The sequence below is a fragment of the Gadus chalcogrammus genome, chromosome 23, assembly GCF_026213295.1.
Source record: "Gadus chalcogrammus isolate NIFS_2021 chromosome 23, NIFS_Gcha_1.0, whole genome shotgun sequence".
Lineage (NCBI taxonomy): Eukaryota > Metazoa > Chordata > Actinopteri > Gadiformes > Gadidae > Gadus > Gadus chalcogrammus.
The window spans coordinates 12492642-12510953 of NC_079434.1; the positions used below are offsets into that span (position 1 = coordinate 12492642).

At 46.8% G+C, this 18312-nt stretch overlaps 1 protein-coding gene across 2 annotated transcripts in view; it reads left to right on the forward strand.

Annotated features, from left to right (window-relative positions):
- The first annotated feature begins 3087 nt into the window (after window positions 1-3087).
- Window positions 3088-18312, forward strand: part of mkxa (mohawk homeobox a) — a 24211-nt gene continuing 8986 nt past the window's right edge. Inside the window, exons 1-7 of one of the 2 annotated variants that reach the window (XM_056584127.1) lie at window positions 3088-3235; window positions 3749-3862; window positions 3988-4253; window positions 6332-6491; window positions 9169-9322; window positions 12055-12138; window positions 12468-12824. In XM_056584127.1, coding sequence (XP_056440102.1) covers window positions 3845-3862; window positions 3988-4253; window positions 6332-6491; window positions 9169-9322; window positions 12055-12138; window positions 12468-12824 — 1039 coding nt within the window. In that variant the 5' untranslated portion in view covers window positions 3088-3235; window positions 3749-3844. The remainder of the gene's footprint in view (window positions 3236-3748; window positions 3863-3987; window positions 4254-6331; window positions 6492-9168; window positions 9323-12054; window positions 12139-12467; window positions 12825-18312) is intronic. The other variant, XM_056584128.1, reaches the window with a different exon arrangement.

An 18312-nucleotide genomic window follows, 5' to 3' on the forward strand; every position in this document is an offset into this window, starting at 1 on the left:
TCAGCCTTTTGCTGCAACCGTCAGTCCTGGTCCAGCCTTGCGCCGTCTGTCTGTTTGACTGAGCTCTCCCAAATACTTTAGAGCTTCGCAAACCATCTGCTCGCAAAAAGAAAAATACCTGAAAAGTCATCGGCCACAGATTGCCCAGGCAGTGGTATAGAGGCGATGACACATGGTTAACTGAAACACTTTGCAGAGGGGTTTTCACGCTGGCATAACAAATGACCGATTCAACGTTGCCTATTTGTTATTCTTCCTTGTGAGTGAGCTGCTTTTGGATGGAATATTTTACACAAAAGAAAACTGTGTCTGATTTAGCGCGACTTGGACCCGCGTTGCAAGAAAACATAGCGTCAACTTTTAAATTGAAACAGTGTCCAGCGACCGTTGTATTCATCAGGGCCATTCTAATAACTGGATGTGAACACTGCCATCTGGATAATGTAGTCCGTGCCATTAAGGAGTCATCTGTGTGCATCAAGTAGTCATCTGTGTATTCTGGGGAAGACATATTTAGACGGACAAGAGTTAAAAGAATTCAAAAGTGCTCCAAGTTACAATTACGCTCCACTGTAATTTCTCCTAGCAGCTTTTAATGGCAATCCTGCCTCCGTTTTGATTACTCAAAGTAGTAGGCCTAATGCAAGTTTATAGTTTCTGATTAGTGTCATAAATGTTTAAAACCCTTGTTTAAAAAGTAGAAAATGGCAGAACTAGTGGATTCGCTGCTCGGCTACAATATCTGCTCACATTTTCCAGCAAATCATTCAAACAAATATGTCTGTGGCTTTAAAAAGGGCCCTGCAATGTAATTCAGACTTGGTTTACTGGGCAAATGATATCCAACTCTGGTGTGAAAATGTCAGTTAAAATATGAGGTAGAATTACAGTTATGGAGACTTGGGCTGAGGAACTCATTTAGAGTGTAATTGTTCAAAGGGTTGACCAAACATTTCAAGTCAAGTAATAGCCCCGTTTTTGGAGAAGTGCTTTGATTATACCCTTAGGCAAATTGGGCGTGTTCCTTGCATGCATTTGATGATGACAGCTCCCAAGTAGGTATATTGTAGCTGAAACAAAATGTAATTGACTGTATTTGTGGACCACACAGGAATGAGCTCACAATGAATATATTCAGAGCATTTCTTCCAAGTCTATACTTCCACTTCTGTCCTCCTGGGTTCTGATTGAAAGCACAACTGCTCCTTGACATGTTCTCGGCGTTGTTTGTTTTAGACGAGGCCATCGCTTTTTCCAGGAGAAAACAAACAAACAAAGAGAGCACTAATAAATAAAACCCCAGTTACACATCGCTGTCAGGCTCCGTCCGTCTCAGAGTTGGAAAAAGTCCACGGAGAGGGGCGGAGGATGGATGAATGAATGCCTCAAATATTTACACATGTTTTTGGTGAAAAGTATTTCTCACTGTTAATCATCCAAACAAATCACACAGTTCCCCCCTAAAACTTCTCAAACTGAATTAGAGGATAATGGAGTAAAAAAAAAAAAAGGTATGAATTCTTTGTAGAAATGCAATCGAACATACTGTGTGTTGAAAGACTCCGAATGTTGGGGGGGTACCAGGATTCAAGGGCTTAGTGTGTTTATTCCACGCTTATCCGCAGGCTTGGTGCAAGCAGTTTTAAAAAAAAGGAACGATTAGACTTCTAACAATTGTAGTAGAGTTTAGAACACAAAGCCCTGTTTAAAATGAGTCAACATCTCTGTATTTTGTAGAAAGCCATTGCCTTTGCATGTGGTCTGTGTATCAGATATCCCCCGTCCCTGCTAATACAATATGACAAAGCAGGGCCCCTTCTGATAAACGAGCTCCTTAAATCACTGGTGGTTAAACCCCATGTTGGCCAGGAGATAGTCTGAGAGGAAGATATTGGAAGCAGCTCAAAGTGGAGCCTTGAGTTTTCAGGGGGGAAGAGATGGCCTCAGATTAATAGGAGGTTTCAGACCGGTCTCTCTATGGCAGCCTACAGGATGTGAGTGGTTGTGTTTTGTGGTCCCTTGTGTTTTGATAACAGCTACAAGTTCAAGCAAGGTAACGTATAGGTTCAACTCGGGCTACGGGCACAAATTTGGATATCACACATAACTTTGAGCAAATAAACTCTCACCCAAACTTAATTCAAGTGATCACACGACCGCCTGGGACATGATGGGTCTGCACTGGTCGTTAGTTAAAGAAACGTTCCCTATTAAATGAAAATAAACACAAATAAACAATAATTACATGGATCCCTAAACCTTCATATGGCCTTGGCTGCTTAGTCACGTCCTTTCGAATCACTACCCTGGATAAACCCAAGCGGAACACACAGCAGTCCATGACTCACAGAGCCATGCATGCAACAGCTAGGCTAATTATACTAGTTTTGAAGGGTTTCTTTAGAGGTAACCGGTGGTGACATCCTGTAAAATGAAGTCCTTTTTCTGAATGTCACCAAACCGCGGCAGACTATGCTTGTTTAAATTCTAATCTCAAAGCGAAAGGAATCTTGGATTAAATACCAGGTCTGGCATACTGCAGAGCCCTCATGAGGGGTAATTTACTCAAGTGTGCTAAAACTTTGAAAATAAATACAGTGGGTGGCTTAATTCAGGCAATAAAAAAAAAAAGTCCAGCCACATGGCCGAGGAACGACTTTCCCAAGGTTGAGAATAAAACTACCTGCTCCTGTAATGCATCACCACTTATGGTAATTACCGAGATTATCCTGTTTGATCAAGGACAGACGAGTTAAATGCTCTGAAGGGCTATCAAGGCACTTTTGTGACAAAGTGATTGTCACAGGGTACCTCGGGTCTCACGGGCATCCACATCCAAAACAAACTTCAAGAAGTGACCCCCCCCCCGGGGGGTGAACAGCAGACAGATCGAAATAGTCCAGGCATGCTCTTCTAACTGAACACAAGCGAGCGGCAGGACTGCATGGATCCTTGTTGCCGCCCCCTTCCTTTCCTACGTGCCCGGCCGCGGAACGAGCATAACGCATTCCCTTTATGTTCGCAGGCTACGGCTGCGTTCTAGGAAACATGAGACGGGTGAGTTATACAGAGTCCGGGGCGCCGAGCGGCGGGCCGCTGAATAAAGCTGAGAGGCAGCGGCGGTTCGTGTGGTTTCAGCTCAGGAACTTAAAACGTGAACATGTGAGCAGGGAATGGGCGACTGGACTCGGGATTATACACGACACAGAGACACACAGGGAGGGGAGCTGAGCAGGTAATGACCGAGTTTTCAAAGATGGTTTATTGTGGTATTTTTGTTTATGTGTTGAATTGGGTCTTTTTTTTATGGGATGCGATGCAGTTGTTTGTGTTTCGTGTGACATGATGGCAGTGTTTGGCAGGTCTGGACATAGGGATGGCACCGTGTTAGGGCTATAACTTTACCGGGACTAGACGTTATGCTGACCCATCGTTTATTTACTGGTGCATTGTAAATAATATGCCTCGATGGACATTGAAGTTGAATGGACACCTTTAAATAGATGGATTTTTTTTTTCATCTTTTAGATTTTTTTTAGGGAAATTAAGAGAAAATGCATTTAGAATATTCTACGGTGGATCGTGTAGAATTATTATATTGAGGATAAATTAGTGATCCCATCAGCATTCGGTTGAGGTGAATCATTTCAGACACGTCAAACGCGTTTTAAGAAGGATGACACCTTGACAGAAGAGTAAATTCATCTTTACTCATCTATGGTTTATTTCCTTCCCATTCTGGCTTTAGCCAAGACGGATCATACTGTTGAGCATTACTTAACAAGTACTCATTCATCATATTTGATACCAGTTCATCTTTCTTCATTCTGCAAATTTGAAGAAGATGCAACGACTCGAATGCGTAAGGCTGCTGCATCCACATTACGCAGGACATGTAATTTAAGCCACAGCGCGAATAGAAGCTTGATAAGTATATCCAGACAATTGTATTTGCATAATAAAATATAATGTACATTTGTTCCACAGGAGAGACGCGAGGATACTGTGAGAGCTCCAATCAACGCCATCCAAAAGGAGGTTTATTGTGCAGTGACCACGGGGGAATATACCTCGGCGAAGATGAATACCATTGTTTTTAACAAGTTGAGCAGCCAGGTCCTGTTCGAGGAGAAGGCAAAGGAGGCTGAGATGAGCAGCAGAAACTATTTAGAAGTCATGGACGGGCAACATCCAGACCTTCTTTCCAGTAGCCAAGCCATGAAAGACAACGCTGCCAGACACAGGAGAGCTGGGTATGTCAACCATCATAGCTACACTTATTTATCAAATGCTATGACTTATTTTTTTTGTCTGCCTTTGAAAGTTTGGAAACTTCCGTTGAGAATTAGGTAGAATCAATTAGACAACCTACAAGTTATTATATGGCCCTCAACGATTTACCTCAATTATGCGTAATTGCGCGTTTACGCATAAAGGAATCGGTAATAACAAATGTATGCCTGGCAAATTAATTAGCCATGAAACAAAGTAAGTTATATTTTAGCTTAATTCAATAGGCAGTCGGATGTGTATACTTAATGGACTATATAGGCCGAATTAGGAGATTCTTCAATGTGGAATAAGCCATTGGCTGGGGCAAATTGCAACAATGTAACCTAATCTGATTGTTGTTCAATTACATGGGCCCAAAACGAGAAATGTATGTGAAACAATTTCTCCTCTGGTCTTTATTAAGCCTTACAGTTGGTGTTCAACTGAAATTAATAAGTAGTTCAGCTCGTGTTCAGTAGCGTGTTTAAAATACATAGTTTACAGCCTCCATCTGGTTCCAATAAATAAATGTGCCCTTCGACTCACCGTGTGGTCTAGTCAATCACCTTTTTTCCCAAATCAAAAAAACAAGTCCTACATTTAACATACATATAGTGCGTTTGCACCAGTAGGCCGCCTGTGTATATTTAATGTCTATTTGCAAACAATGCTGTATAACGAATAAGCCTTTAACCTATGATCATTATCCTACACACGCACGGATAATTGGCTACAGTCTTGTGTGGAGGACTGAGTTTGCGGCTGGGAGAGTGCATGTTGCATTGAAGTGTGTGTGTGTGTGTGTGTGTGTGTGTGTGTGTGTGTGTGTGTGTGTGTGTGTGTGTGTGTGTGTGTGTGTGTGTGTGTGTGTGTGTGTGTGTGTGTGTGTGTGTGTGTGTTTGCGTATGCGTGTTTGCGTATGCGTGTGCGCGTGCGTGAGCCCTTTATTTTTGTGTTACTTTGGAGGAGATTCAAGGATGTTTGGCGGCTGTAGAAAACAGCAAATAATTCCACCTAGTTGTCTACGTGCTGCGTGTGTGTGTGACAACCAGGCATATAGCCTAGAATGTTCAGAACAAAAAGTACTAATGTTCTTTAGGGTGTTCATAAAGATCGAGATTACAAGGAAAATATTTGTAGAACACAGACCTCAGTCGGCCCTGAGATTGGAAGAAAATGTGTTACATCTGCGGCAAAGTTTAGGGCGAGATAAAGCAGAGAATACGCAGGCTGCAGCGCCATAGTGACATCTACAGGTTCAAGAAAACCTGAAGCTGTCTGCAGGTGAGATTGATTCAGAAAATATTTCAGAACAATGTTGACCAATCAAAGAGAGGCACGCATACTGGTAAAACAAAACATATAAATAAATCTTGTGTTCATAATTTATTTTTACATTTTAAAATCCCAATCTAATCCTTGGAACGTTGTTTTTTGGCCTATATGTAATTTTCCTCCAGAAACACTTCCAAAAACAGTTCTTGAGTGAGTGTATTAAAAACAAAGAAACTGATTTCTTCTCGAAAACATGTTTGTTTGTTTGGTTGCGACATCAACTTGTGGTTGCAGGGAACTCTATAAAATGTAGCGACCATTTCCAACCTCTCTTTCCTTCACGATACACTTTAATTGCACATTGTTTATTTCAAGAGGGCTTTTGCTCACGAATTTGCACACACTCATTACATTTAGTAATGTAAGCCTAGTTGTTGGGAAAGTTTGACGTTGATTGTTGTGTTTTCTTTTACATAGTTGAGCACTGCAGTTATTCAAATACAGATGTTACCGTTGAATACGTCACCTGAAGCGATGCTGTGCTAAAATGATAAAAATGTTACTAGATTTTGGTATGTGACACACAACACACTACCAAAACACTTTCACTGAGACTTACGTTTTATTCCCAATGTGTTCCCATTTAGGAGGGGACCCAAATTCGGTGTGACGTGAAAAGTCCTAAAAAAACATGGCACACACACGGCCAATAGTGAATGTGTCTCGTTCTTGTCGATCAGGGCCTAGGCTTACTATTCCTGACCCATTCGTTCCTCCAATGCAGGGGTCGTCCAAACGGCGGAAAGGTGCGACATAAACGTCAGGCTCTTCAGGACATGGCCCGTCCACTGAAGCAGTGGCTATACAAGCACAGAGACAACCCTTATCCCACCAAGACGGAGAAGATACTGCTGGCTCTCGGCTCGCAAATGACCCTGGTACAGGTGAGGACCATGCCCTATGAACCATCCCTCTCTGCTTTCAAAGCAGGCTGACCCCGCTAGAGGGTTGAGTTTTTTCCACAACAAATACACACAGTGAGATCTTTTAATCATTGATTGGAATTATTGTTTTTTGTCCCCTTTCATGTTGATATGCTTACACAACCGTACAATTTGACCTTTTCAAAATCCTAACTGCATATTTATTGAACAGTAGTCTGTTGGATTTTAATCCGCATTTATGTATCCTTTTAGATTACAATTTACATCTTGTTTCTCTTTCACTCTCTTTCATGCTTTCACAATCTCAAAATACAAAGTTCAACAGTGTGTCCGCATGAGTCTGTAAGACTGTGCGCGTGCATGTGTCTACATCTGTGTGTGTTTGCACAAGTCTGTCAGTTTGGTGTCAAGTGCGTGTGTCTGGGAGCCAGTCAGTGTGTGTGTGTGTCTGTGTTAGTCACAGTCAGTATGATTGTGTGTTTGTTTGTGTTTGTCTGGCACGTGCAGCTGCATTGAAACGGTATCATCTGTCTGACAAGGTCAGCAATATGGCCTGGAACTCTATGGAGGTCTATTTGCAGCCCTGGGCCACACAGCCTAATGTGGTTCTCATTTGGGGCCTAATGAAGCTGTTTGTTTTGGTGAGGGACAGACCCAGGAGTACTGGCCTCTCACACACACCGCACACACACACGCACGCACGCACGCACGCACGCACGCACGCACGCACGCACGCACGCACGCACGCACACACACACACACACACACACACACACACACACACACACACACACACACACACACACACACACACACACACACACACACACACACACACACACACACACACACACACACACACACGCACGCGCACACACAAACACAGGCGCACACACACACACACACACACACACACACACACACACACACACACACACACAGGGGAGACACACACACACACAGGGGAGACACACACACACATACACGCAGATACAGACAACACACCAACCCCATACTCACAGCGGCAGGTCTCGATACGGTTCAAGTTTCACCATTTCCAAGCGAATCAAAGATTTGCCTAATTTCATTACACATTCATACAAACAAATAGACAAAGTCATCTTCATTGTTGGCCTTCACAGTCAAATCTAATCACAACCACAAGGAAAAAATAATCTGAACTTTTGTACATCATAAAAAAAGCCTTTTTCTTTTGGCCTTATTATTGTATTTCTAGCTAATCAATGTAGAGCGCTCCCCACTTCACTCCCCTTCCACCCTGGGCCCTCTCCCCCACCCTGGGCCCTCTCCCCCCTGCAGAGGGGTCATCCATGCCCTCCTGTCTGACGTCGTTGCTCTTGTCTGGGAGCCGTCGACTCTGTCTCCTCCACGCTACATGTGGCGCTGATGAGCCGTCCCTACGCGCCCCCCCCCCCCCCCCCCCCCCCCCTTCTCGCCCTCCATTCACATTGAGCCCTGAGCTCGCTCGCCCCCTCCCCCCCGTGCCATGCCAAGGCACGACCCAGTGAGCTCAGAGGCTCCAGACAACGGGAGACGGTCTCGGAGAGAGAGGAACTCTGCGCTGTATTGCAGCCCAGTGAGGGGGTCACTGGAGGGGAATAAGTGTTCCAGCATGAACCTGCTCCACTCACGTTCACGCACGCACGCACGCACGCACGCACGCACACACGCACGCACGCACACACAACCCGCTCAGTTCTCCTACCTTCCCCCGCCCTAACTTCATAAGTCGCTTGGAGCCTATTGAGCGTGACACGTTATTGTAGTAGAACATCTAAATGGTCCGCCCTGCCGGCGAAACAGACACAGGTGGTGACTCAAGTGGCCATTTTTTTTTTTCTTCTTCATTGCAACTCGATAAAACTAACTCTTGGAGCGGAGAAACATTTTGTTGGGGAGTTTGACCGTCTAGCAAACCGGGCTTAAGGGTGCGAAGCGAAACAGCAACTAGAGCAACTTAATATTATAAAGATCATTTTTCTCTCTCGCTCTCTGACTTTCTCTCTTTCGGGGTCCGTGAACACTTGCGAGAAGGTCCTAAGTTCACAAAGTAAAAGCTCTATTTTTGTATTTTTGTTTGTTTTTCAGATGATTTAATTCATTAGTTGTACTACCTCTGTATTGTGATAATCACAAAAATCCAGATGGTTGTCTCAAAGTGCTGGCAACAGACTTTTATTTTCTTAACTCCAGCAGTTCCAACTCTGTCCCTCGGTGTAATTGAAGGCAGAGAGCAGACGCATATTTCTTTTCATTCTTTCAGAGAGGAGAGTCTCCACTTTGGCATTGGATGTTGAGGTGTTTGGAAGGAAAATATTAACGGATGTGTCTGCTGGCACCCAATTACCTCTCTCTCTCCCTCGCTTATCTTCCTCTATCTCACTGTATATCCGTCCCTATCTCTTTCAGACTTTCTACACTGACAAATTATTATGTGTGTTTATTTTTACAGATTTTTTCTTACTAAAATTGTCCCCCCCCCCCCTCTCTCTCTTTCTCTCTTTTTCTCTCTCTTTCTCTCTCTTTCTCTCTTTTTCTCTCTCTGTATCTCTCTCTCTCTCTCTCTCTCTCTCTCTCTCTCTCTCTCTCTCTCTCCTCTCTCTCTCTCTCTCTCTCTCTCTCTCTCTCTCTCTCTCTCTCCATGTCTCTCGCCCAGGTCTCCAACTGGTTCGCCAACGCGCGGCGGCGTCTGAAGAACACGGTGCGGCAGCCCGACCTGAGCTGGGCACTGCGGATCAAGCTGTACAACAAGTACGTGCAGGGCAACGCCGAGAGGCTCAGCGTCAGCAGCGAGGACAGCTGCTCGGAAGGTGAGACAACCCCCCCCCCCAAACCCTATCACTACCGCCGTCACCACCGCCATTACCCCCCCTCGCTAGGGCCTGACGTGCGCCTCTCAAAAAGTATAACCTTGTGTCGAGGCGACGCAGCAGCAAGGGCTGTGATTAGTTCGCTAACGTGAAACCGACTCAGATCCAAAACAGGGTCAGGACTGCGTCGAAGCGACTTCGTGGTCATTGCGTCGCGTCAACGTTGAACCACAACCGAACCTCCAAATCGGCCGAGTAACGGGAATGTCGTCGCGAAGGAAGGGTTCTGCGACCAAACCTTTTTCGCCTCGACATTCCCGTTTCTCGGCCGATTTTCAGTTTACAGTTCTTTAAAACGATGAGTAGAACAAGAAGTATCGTGTGTGGCCGCAGAACCAGAAGAAAGGACCGTGATTGCCAACGTTAAGTTGGGCGACTGCATTAACCCCCGCAGACAATGTTCAGCATGTTTACAATATGAAGGGGCATGAGTCTATTATTTTGTTTTTTATTCTTTAATACAATAACACAAGTATAAATCAATTGTCTCTTGGACACAGTGGTTGTGAAGGTGGTTAGTGTCTTTGCCTCTCAGCTCCAAGACCTTCCTCGAATCCTCATGGTACCCCGGTCTCCCTGACCACCCACTTCCAAAGACAAGCCTTTTGGGCTGTAGTCGGAGAGCCCAAAATGATCTACAGGTGTGGACGGTGTGTCTAATGCCGTACCAGCCTGGCGCCCAATTTAGAGGGTCTGTCCTTAAACAATCCAGCTGGGATAGGCCTAACAATTTCCCCCAAAAAAATGGATGGAAGGATTTTGTTTAGCTCTTACTTCTATGTTTCGAAGAAACATTTGTTTTCTTGTTTTTCTTGCCAGTTTTGCCCACATGGCATAGATGTTCCCATGTAATATATAACCGTGAAAACCATAAATCAATCTCGTGTCGAACGAGGCAATTGCTTTATCCTCTCGGAATGGAGTCAGATGACTCATAGCCATGTTATGTACAGTACACGCCGCACAAAGGCACGCTACACTCTCCCTTATTGCTCCCAGCAGGATGCTTTGCTATGCATCGCAATGCTCAGGGTCCAAAAACAAAGCATGTGTACGTGTCTGTGTGTGTGTGTGTGTGTGTTTGTGTGTCCCAACCCAGCGACGCTGTGGGCCCGCCGAGCATTTGACACGCTGTCATTAAGATACCCCACCAGAGTAGACACTCTCTCTCTCTCTCTCTCTCTCTCTCCCTCTCTCTCTCTCTCTCTCTCTCTCTCTCTCCCCCTCTCCCTCTCCCTCTCCCTCTCAGCCCGCAATCGAGAATGAGTGTCTGACTGTCAGCCATGCATTTTATTACAAAAGCGCACTCACTCACGCATACTCATGTCTCACTGATGACTCACACACACACACACACAAAAACAAAGACACACAAGCACACACACACTCACACACATCATAATGATAGTGGGACATGCTCACGCCAACCCATTGAAGGGCACACAGAAAGACATGAACACAACGATGACATTGTGAGAGCAAATAAACACAGAACAGCGTTCCATAATTTCGACTACAAAAGGTATCAATTAAAAAGGACCCAAAGAAGCCCGAAACAGGGGAGCCAGAAGACAGCAGGAGGATGTCTCTTCGTGGTCCCTCATTAAGCTCTCAGTGGCGCAGCGAGCGGCCGTGTGGCCGCGCGGTGGAATGCGCCGGTGGTGTCTGCATTGTGTTTACCTCCACCGCCCGCACCACCGCTGGGCTCTATCTCCCGGGCTCCTCTCTCCCGCTGTCACATTATGGTCAGTGGCGTTCACACCCCCCCCAACCCAAAGACCGGCTCCCTCTTCTGGCCTGTGGGCCAGAAAAGCGGGGCCCCGGCCATTATGTTCATAAGCCTTCTGGCTTTTGTTCTGGAGGCTATTTACAGGGGCCCCGCGTGACTGACCCCACGGACCCCAGGCCAACATTCCTCCGGCTGTCCTGAAATGGACCTTCCCTACCCGCCCTGCGCGAAGGGTCTTGCTTTGTGAACCCCCCCCCACCCCCCCGCGGAGCTGGGGTCGCACGGCAGCTTAGCACGAATAAAACATTCTGTTTGTTTAGCACCTAGTAAATGAGCAGATATAGGGCCGAATTATAGCCATGAATAAGCTTTCGGCTTTTTTTATTTGGTTTATTGGATCGTGACAAGGACTGGAGAGTGAGTGGGAGGGGGGGGGGGGTTAGGGTCTGGGGGGGGGGGTGGTATATGCTTACCCTCGAAGGATACATGCTAACTCTCCCCATGTGTTTCGGATACCTGAAAGCCGTAATTGTAATCCAGTGGGTTGCCAAGTTTTGAGTCGGACCTTAATTGCGCCCCTAGCGTCTTGGCAGAGGGACGCTATCAGGGGGCTGGAGGTTAGCCTCTTGATCGGCCTCCGTCTGCCGCGAAGCTGCCTTCCGTTATTTATTTAATTATTGACTCATTCATTCTTTGATTTATTTATTTACCCATTCATTCATTCTTTTATTTATTTATTATTTGTTAACATCTGTACCTTCCCCCCTCAGCGTGGCAGTCTCATCATGTTAACATCTGTACCTTCCCCCCTCAGCGTGGCAGTCTCATCATGTTAACATCTGTACCTTCCCCCCTCAGCGTGGCAGTCTCATCATGTTAACATCTGTACCTTCCCCCCTCAGCGTGGCAGTCTCATCATGTTTCCCTGCTATTCTTCCAACAGGTGGAGTAGAAACCATTCGTTTCTGCCCAGGGATTGCAGTGGGTCATCCGCTACAGTTTCGTAACCGGTCTCAGATAGACACCGGTAATGACCCCCCCATCCCATCCTATACCCCCCCCCCCCCCACACACACACACACACACTCTTTTAAGGCAGTCCTATCAGCTTGCCCCTGGTTTGAAGTGCGAGTGAAGTTTTAATGTTAGGTTCCAAGTTAATAACATCAACATAATCATTTCGTTTCTGGATACTCCTTTTTGTTTAAGAAGCTCTGTAATGCAACTCAAAATCCCCCCAAAACATAAATGTTGAACCTTTTTCTTCTACCGTGAACTGTCCCCGGAATAACACTCCGCATTTTGTCCCCCTTTTTATTTTTTTTATCTCCATGGCGACGCCCCTTCCCCACCCAGACGGCGACAACCCCCAGCGGACGGCGAACGGCGTGGGCGTGGGCGAGCACGGCCAGCCCATGTACCAGAGCGTCATCAAGAAGGAGGGCTCCTCCGGCGTGGTGGGCGTGGCCATGGACATGGGGGCGGGGCTGCGGTCGGCGGCGGAGCCCGACGACTACGTGTCCCCGCCCAAGTACAAGAGCAGCCTGCTGCACCGCTACCTGAACGACTCGCTGCGGCACGTGATGGTGGCCAACGCCGTGATGGACGCGCGGCGCCGGAACCACTCGGGCTCCTTCAGCTCCAACGAGTACGACGACGAGCTGCTGTCGCCCTCGTCCTCCGAGGCCGAGGCCAACTTCGTCTACCGGGCAGGTGAGGAAGACGCTGATGGCCGCCGGCTGGCTCTCTGTTTCTCAGTTTTTTTTATTCTATGCTTTATTATAGAGTGAGATGATATACCTGTGTTTAACCAGGGAGAAATCACATTGAGATAGATGTCTCTTTTATAAGTGAGCCCTGGCCAAGGTAGCAGCACACAACGAACATAGGACAGACAACGGTAATCAATAGAGCCGGATAGAGAGGAAGGTATGGGAGATGAGAGGGGAGGACATGCAGCAAATGACCAAGGGCCGGATCCACACCCTGGTCGCTGCTGCGATCAGGACCGGGCCTATATGGTCGGCACTCTACCCGGTGGGCATTCGGGGGTGCCCCAGTTTCAAGGTTTTTTGAGTTTCGAAACTGTGTCACAAGGATGTGGATGAACAAAAAAAAGAATTAAAGCCGACCCACAGAGAAAGGAAGTCAGGCACACATCACAACCGTCCCGAGAGATGCCAAACACCCACGTTTTTTTAAGTTTTTTATTTTTTTGTCCTTATTGGGCATCTAGAAACCCTTAAAACACAATCCTCTCTCGGCTGCTGTTCTCTGTTGTTTTGGTTCGCCCGGCCCCAGTCGATTCTGGTTTAATTTCCTGCCTCTGTGCGTCTCCCCGTATCGTGTCATTCCACCGCTGTCTCCGCTTACACCGTGCTCCGCTTCTTCTGCTCCCGCTTAAGACTCCACTCCCGTACCACCGCACTTCAAAGATGCAGAACCCCCCCCCCCCACACACACACACACACACACACACACACACTCCAAAAGAAAGACTCCCCAGCTCTTATAACTCGGTTATTATTAGACGCAAGCGAGGAACCCGCAACATTCTCCGCAAAACACATTGCAAACACACAGGGCGGTGCGCACACACACACACACACACACGCACCGCGGGGAGTCGCGCAACCCAATCGCTCCTCGGCGTCAGATCACACACACTCCGACGGCCCCGCGTGGCCCCTGGTCCCGACCTCTGCTGCTGAGCACACAGAGGAATTTTCCCCCGGCGTGTTCCTGCTCCGCGCGAACCGGGTTCTGCAGACAGCTAGACACAACAAGGCCATGTGCCGCGCGGCTCCCTCTCTTTCATACTACTGTTTGGCATGCCTTTGATCCTGCACTGAGGTCCTACGCGGCCGGACGTCGTGTGTGTGTGTGTGTGTGTGTGTGTGTGTGTGTGTGTGTGTGTGTGTGTGTGTGTGTGTGTGTGTGTGTGTGTGTGTGTGTGTGTGTGTGTGTTTGTACATATGGGGTAATTTGTGTGTGTGTGTACATATGGGGGAATTTGTGTGTGCATGGCGGGGGAGAGGGGGGGGGGGGGGGCACTGGCATATGCGCACCTGAGGCATTCTTAAAAATAAACAAACGCATGCCTATATTTGTACATGTGTCCTGTGCACACCCACGTCCAAAATAGTTTTTCATCAGATAAAAACAAAGGCGTATGATCATTGTGAAAGGTCGGAGTGAGGTGACGGAATCTCTCGGCCGTGACTCCATAAAAAGGTGGGAGGGTTTATGAAAGCACATCATGCAGGAGTGGCCTGCTGCCACTTTGAACTCAGCGTGTTTAGGTGCCTTTAGGCCAGGCCTTGCGCAAAAAACTAGTCCACCAAACCTTCCACTTCGGCTCTGCCCCGGCTTTCCATTAAACAGGTGCTCTGGGCCAATCACGGCCCTCCAAGCTTTGGCGAGAGCAAGTTCCTGGCTGTTTGAACACTGAGATCTCTTTGTTCAAGAGCAGAGTTTTCAGGGTTTAAGGTAGCAGGGATGTTTTTTTATGTGTTGTTTTGTTTTAACCTTAGAGTAATGTGTTTCAAATTACCTAGAAAAAACAGTGGAGTAATTTCAGGAATCACGTCCTACATGGAGGAAGTATGTGTGCGTGTGTGTGTGTGCGTGGGTCAGTGTGTATGTGTGCGTGTGTGTTCTGGACATAATGTTCTATCCTTTCTATCAGTGGAAGCAGCAGAGGCACCTGTTTTGCCCCAGATGGCACAGAAGAGAACTTTGCGGTTTACTCTCTTTTTAATCACGAGGTAGAATTTGTATCTGTTCTTCCTCTCAACCTTCAATATATTTGGTTTGTGTTGAGACACATACAAGTGTTATTATTATTGTCGGTTCCAAAGTCCCACATTAATCCACTCCCTAAGTGGTTAATTCCAGGCCAAAAAGTCCAAAGACTACATCGTATAATTTGAAATAAACCTTGAAATTTGTCAAAGATGGTTGAGGGACAGAACACCAGTTTTTTATCATTTCCTCTCCTTCTTTCTCCTTCTGTTTCGGCACATTCCTGATATTTTTGTAGTCAACAAGTTCATCTGTCAAGTCCTTTGTCCTCCACAAGTACCGATTGCCGGAATTTCAGGAGTGTTTTTTATTTATTTTCAGAAACACTAAAGTCAGAAAGCTAGCAAGTGATTTGGAGACCACAAAAAATGAGAATGCAAGAGAACAATTAAGAGACATGTGTTTATGTGAGTGAGTGAGTGAGTGAGTGAGTGAGTGAGTGAGTGAGTGAGTGAGTGAGTGAGTGAGTGAGTGAGTGAGTGAGTGTGCGTACGTGCGTCCGTGAGGCGAGAAAGCAAGAGAGGGGGAGACGACAGAAGAGGGGGAAATTAAAGCAAGATGCGACAAGCTGCCTCTGTTTAGATTTTGGATATTCCTTTCCTATATTCTTCATCCTTTCCTATATTCTTCATCTTTCTTTAACCCAACATAACACTATCGTGATTGGCCTAAGCAACAGTGGCGTGCTTGGCAGCCGCCGGCCTATTGGCCAGGAGGGTGCCTGAAGGGCTGGTGTGCTTTGGGCTGCTGAGCCCCGTGTTATCTATGACTACAGAGGGCAGTCAGACGTGGGGAGGAGATGGTGGGTGTAGATTTACTCTGTCCACTCGCTGGAAAACCAGACTGCTGCTGGCCCTGAAACACAGTGTGCCCGAATCACGCCCACACGCACACGCATGCATGAACACAAACAAAAACACACACACACACACACACACACACACACACACACGTGCATGCAAGCACACACAAACAGCGTACAGAAAATTCACAATCATTGCAAACCATTATAAAGATTTATACAAAATGAATCTACATTTAGAAAACAGACAGACAGACACACACACACACATACACACACACGCACACACGCGCGCCCGCTTGCGCACTCACACAGTGTACAAAAAGTTCACAATCACAAAACGAAGCCATACAAAACACACACACACCCACCCCAATGGGGAGTTTTCATTGAAGACAAGAAACAGTAGAATTCCAATGCACATGCCAGGGATTTCATGCCAAATGACCCTTTAATGGGATATTAAATGGCAGGAATCCGGCTGAATGTTTTTCTTCTCGGCTGGTACCAGATTTCACCCTGTCTGATGTGATAGAGATCATTATTTGGCCAACTAATTCCCTGACTCTCTTTATGGACTGCAGTGTGTTGGTCAGACCTCGCAAGCCGGCTTGTCATTGGTCGAAGCTCTGTTTTATACAGCGGCGTTAATAGCTGTACTGCTGAGGAAACGGGAGACATTTTGCATCAGTCCATAGTGGTCGTAACCAGCGTAATGTAACGCGTCACAAGAATAATAAATACCTCAAAGTGTTTCACCTTAAAATGAGTCATTTAACCACAGGAAACTTTCACTGATGTAGATATAGCCCTTTTACTGATACTTATGTTATTCTTGGTATTTAAGTTAATTATGCCATAATTACATTATTTAACACCGGAATAAAAAGGTCTGGCACGTTAAAGAGCCAAAAACATTATGATATGTAATCTACTGGTGTTTGGAACGCCATCTTGTCGAAGGGGAATATCTGCTAGATCTGTGTGTGTTTCACTACACACACACCACGACACACATCAACCTGCGTTTAACGATATGGGCGCCGCTTAATTGTCCCAGCGGCAGGCGGCAGTTAGCGAACAGCTGGGTAGGAAATATTTTAAATGAAAACGCTATCGTTTTTTTTTTTCGACACAGGGGCCTCTGCGGTCCGCTTTGGGCCTCTGAAATTAGGTCCCAGCGAGCGGCCAGACGATTATTGGAATCCCAGTTTGCACCACTTGAAAGGGACCGTATCCCCCCCCCCCGATAAACGGAGGAGGCTCCGCAGCAGAGAATAGTAACTCTAATACGGAAAAACTGGGTTTTGGGTTTTCCACCGCTCCCTGGCTTTCTCCTTATGTAGGTTGGAACCGGGCTCGGAGGGCAGGTGGAAATTTATAACCAACGGTTACGATGTTTGAGATAACCATCCAAAGCGAAGTCTTTGTATATTTTTTTAAACCGACAGGATTTCCTCAACGCTTAATTCGTTATTTGTCCTTTTAAAGACAAATGCAGCAGTGTTATTCACGGTGGGGGGGGCGATAAAAAGACCCACAACACAACATGAATATGACTGAACGGTTGGCCGTGTGGACGAATGCGACCCGTAAGGGAATAGTGAAGAAGAGGGAGCAGGAGACAGTGGTGGGAGCGGGAGTTGGCATGGTTACAATGCCTGCCACTTGTTGGACAGTGATGGATGACGACCGCTCACCTTAGGAATCTAGAGCGGTGGACAGACTGGCCCCGCCCCTCTTTCCACAGTTTGACTCGGAAAGAGGAAGCAGGGAGACAAGAGGCGAGTTGTTCCGTGGGACCGCTGCTGGCCAAGGCTTGCTGGGCTCAGTCTGGGCTTAAGAGTCTTTTAATGGGGGAGATGAGCGGGACTGGGAGAGGGGGGGGACCTCGTCCAGGCCAACGTTGAAGGGGCTGCCTCGCCTTCAACACAAAGCAAAGGGGGCCGCTGATTGAAGCCGTTGGACTCAATCAACTCAAGCTCTGTTATGGTTTTCCAGATCGGTCCCTGAAGTACTCGAGCAGCCAAAGGTCCCTCAGACACACTCACACACGCGCAGCACACACCCACACACATTCTGGTCACGGCGTAATTCAAAGCTCACGTTTGAGGGCAAGACAAAGAGGTTTTTACTTGAGATATTTCCCAAGGGTGTATATTTGTGCACAAAGTTTGTTTCTGTCTCCCCGACTGTGGTTTGTACAACAAGAAGCGAGCATAGGTGGCTGAGCAATCAGAGCAAGGAAACGGCCTTGGCCCTTTCATTAGCATGGAAAGGTAAATGAGAGCGAGGGCGGGAAGGATGGGGAAAACAGGGAAAGTGAGCCCCTTTGGTCGTTAAGGGAGGATGCAGGCTCTCTGACCACCGTGGCCTGGGCGCGACACAGCTTTTAGAACCAGACACTGATTCATCCTAGCCACCGGGCCAGGGCTGAGCAGTTAACAGACACAACAGCTATTTTGTTGCGTTGTTTTTGTTTGGTTTTAGTGTTTTACGCGCGGCTCCCATGATGGCCGGGCTGGAAGAGTATGAAATAATGAGCATGGCCAATCCCTCAACCTGATCATTTAGGAACGGTCAGCACTTAGGCAC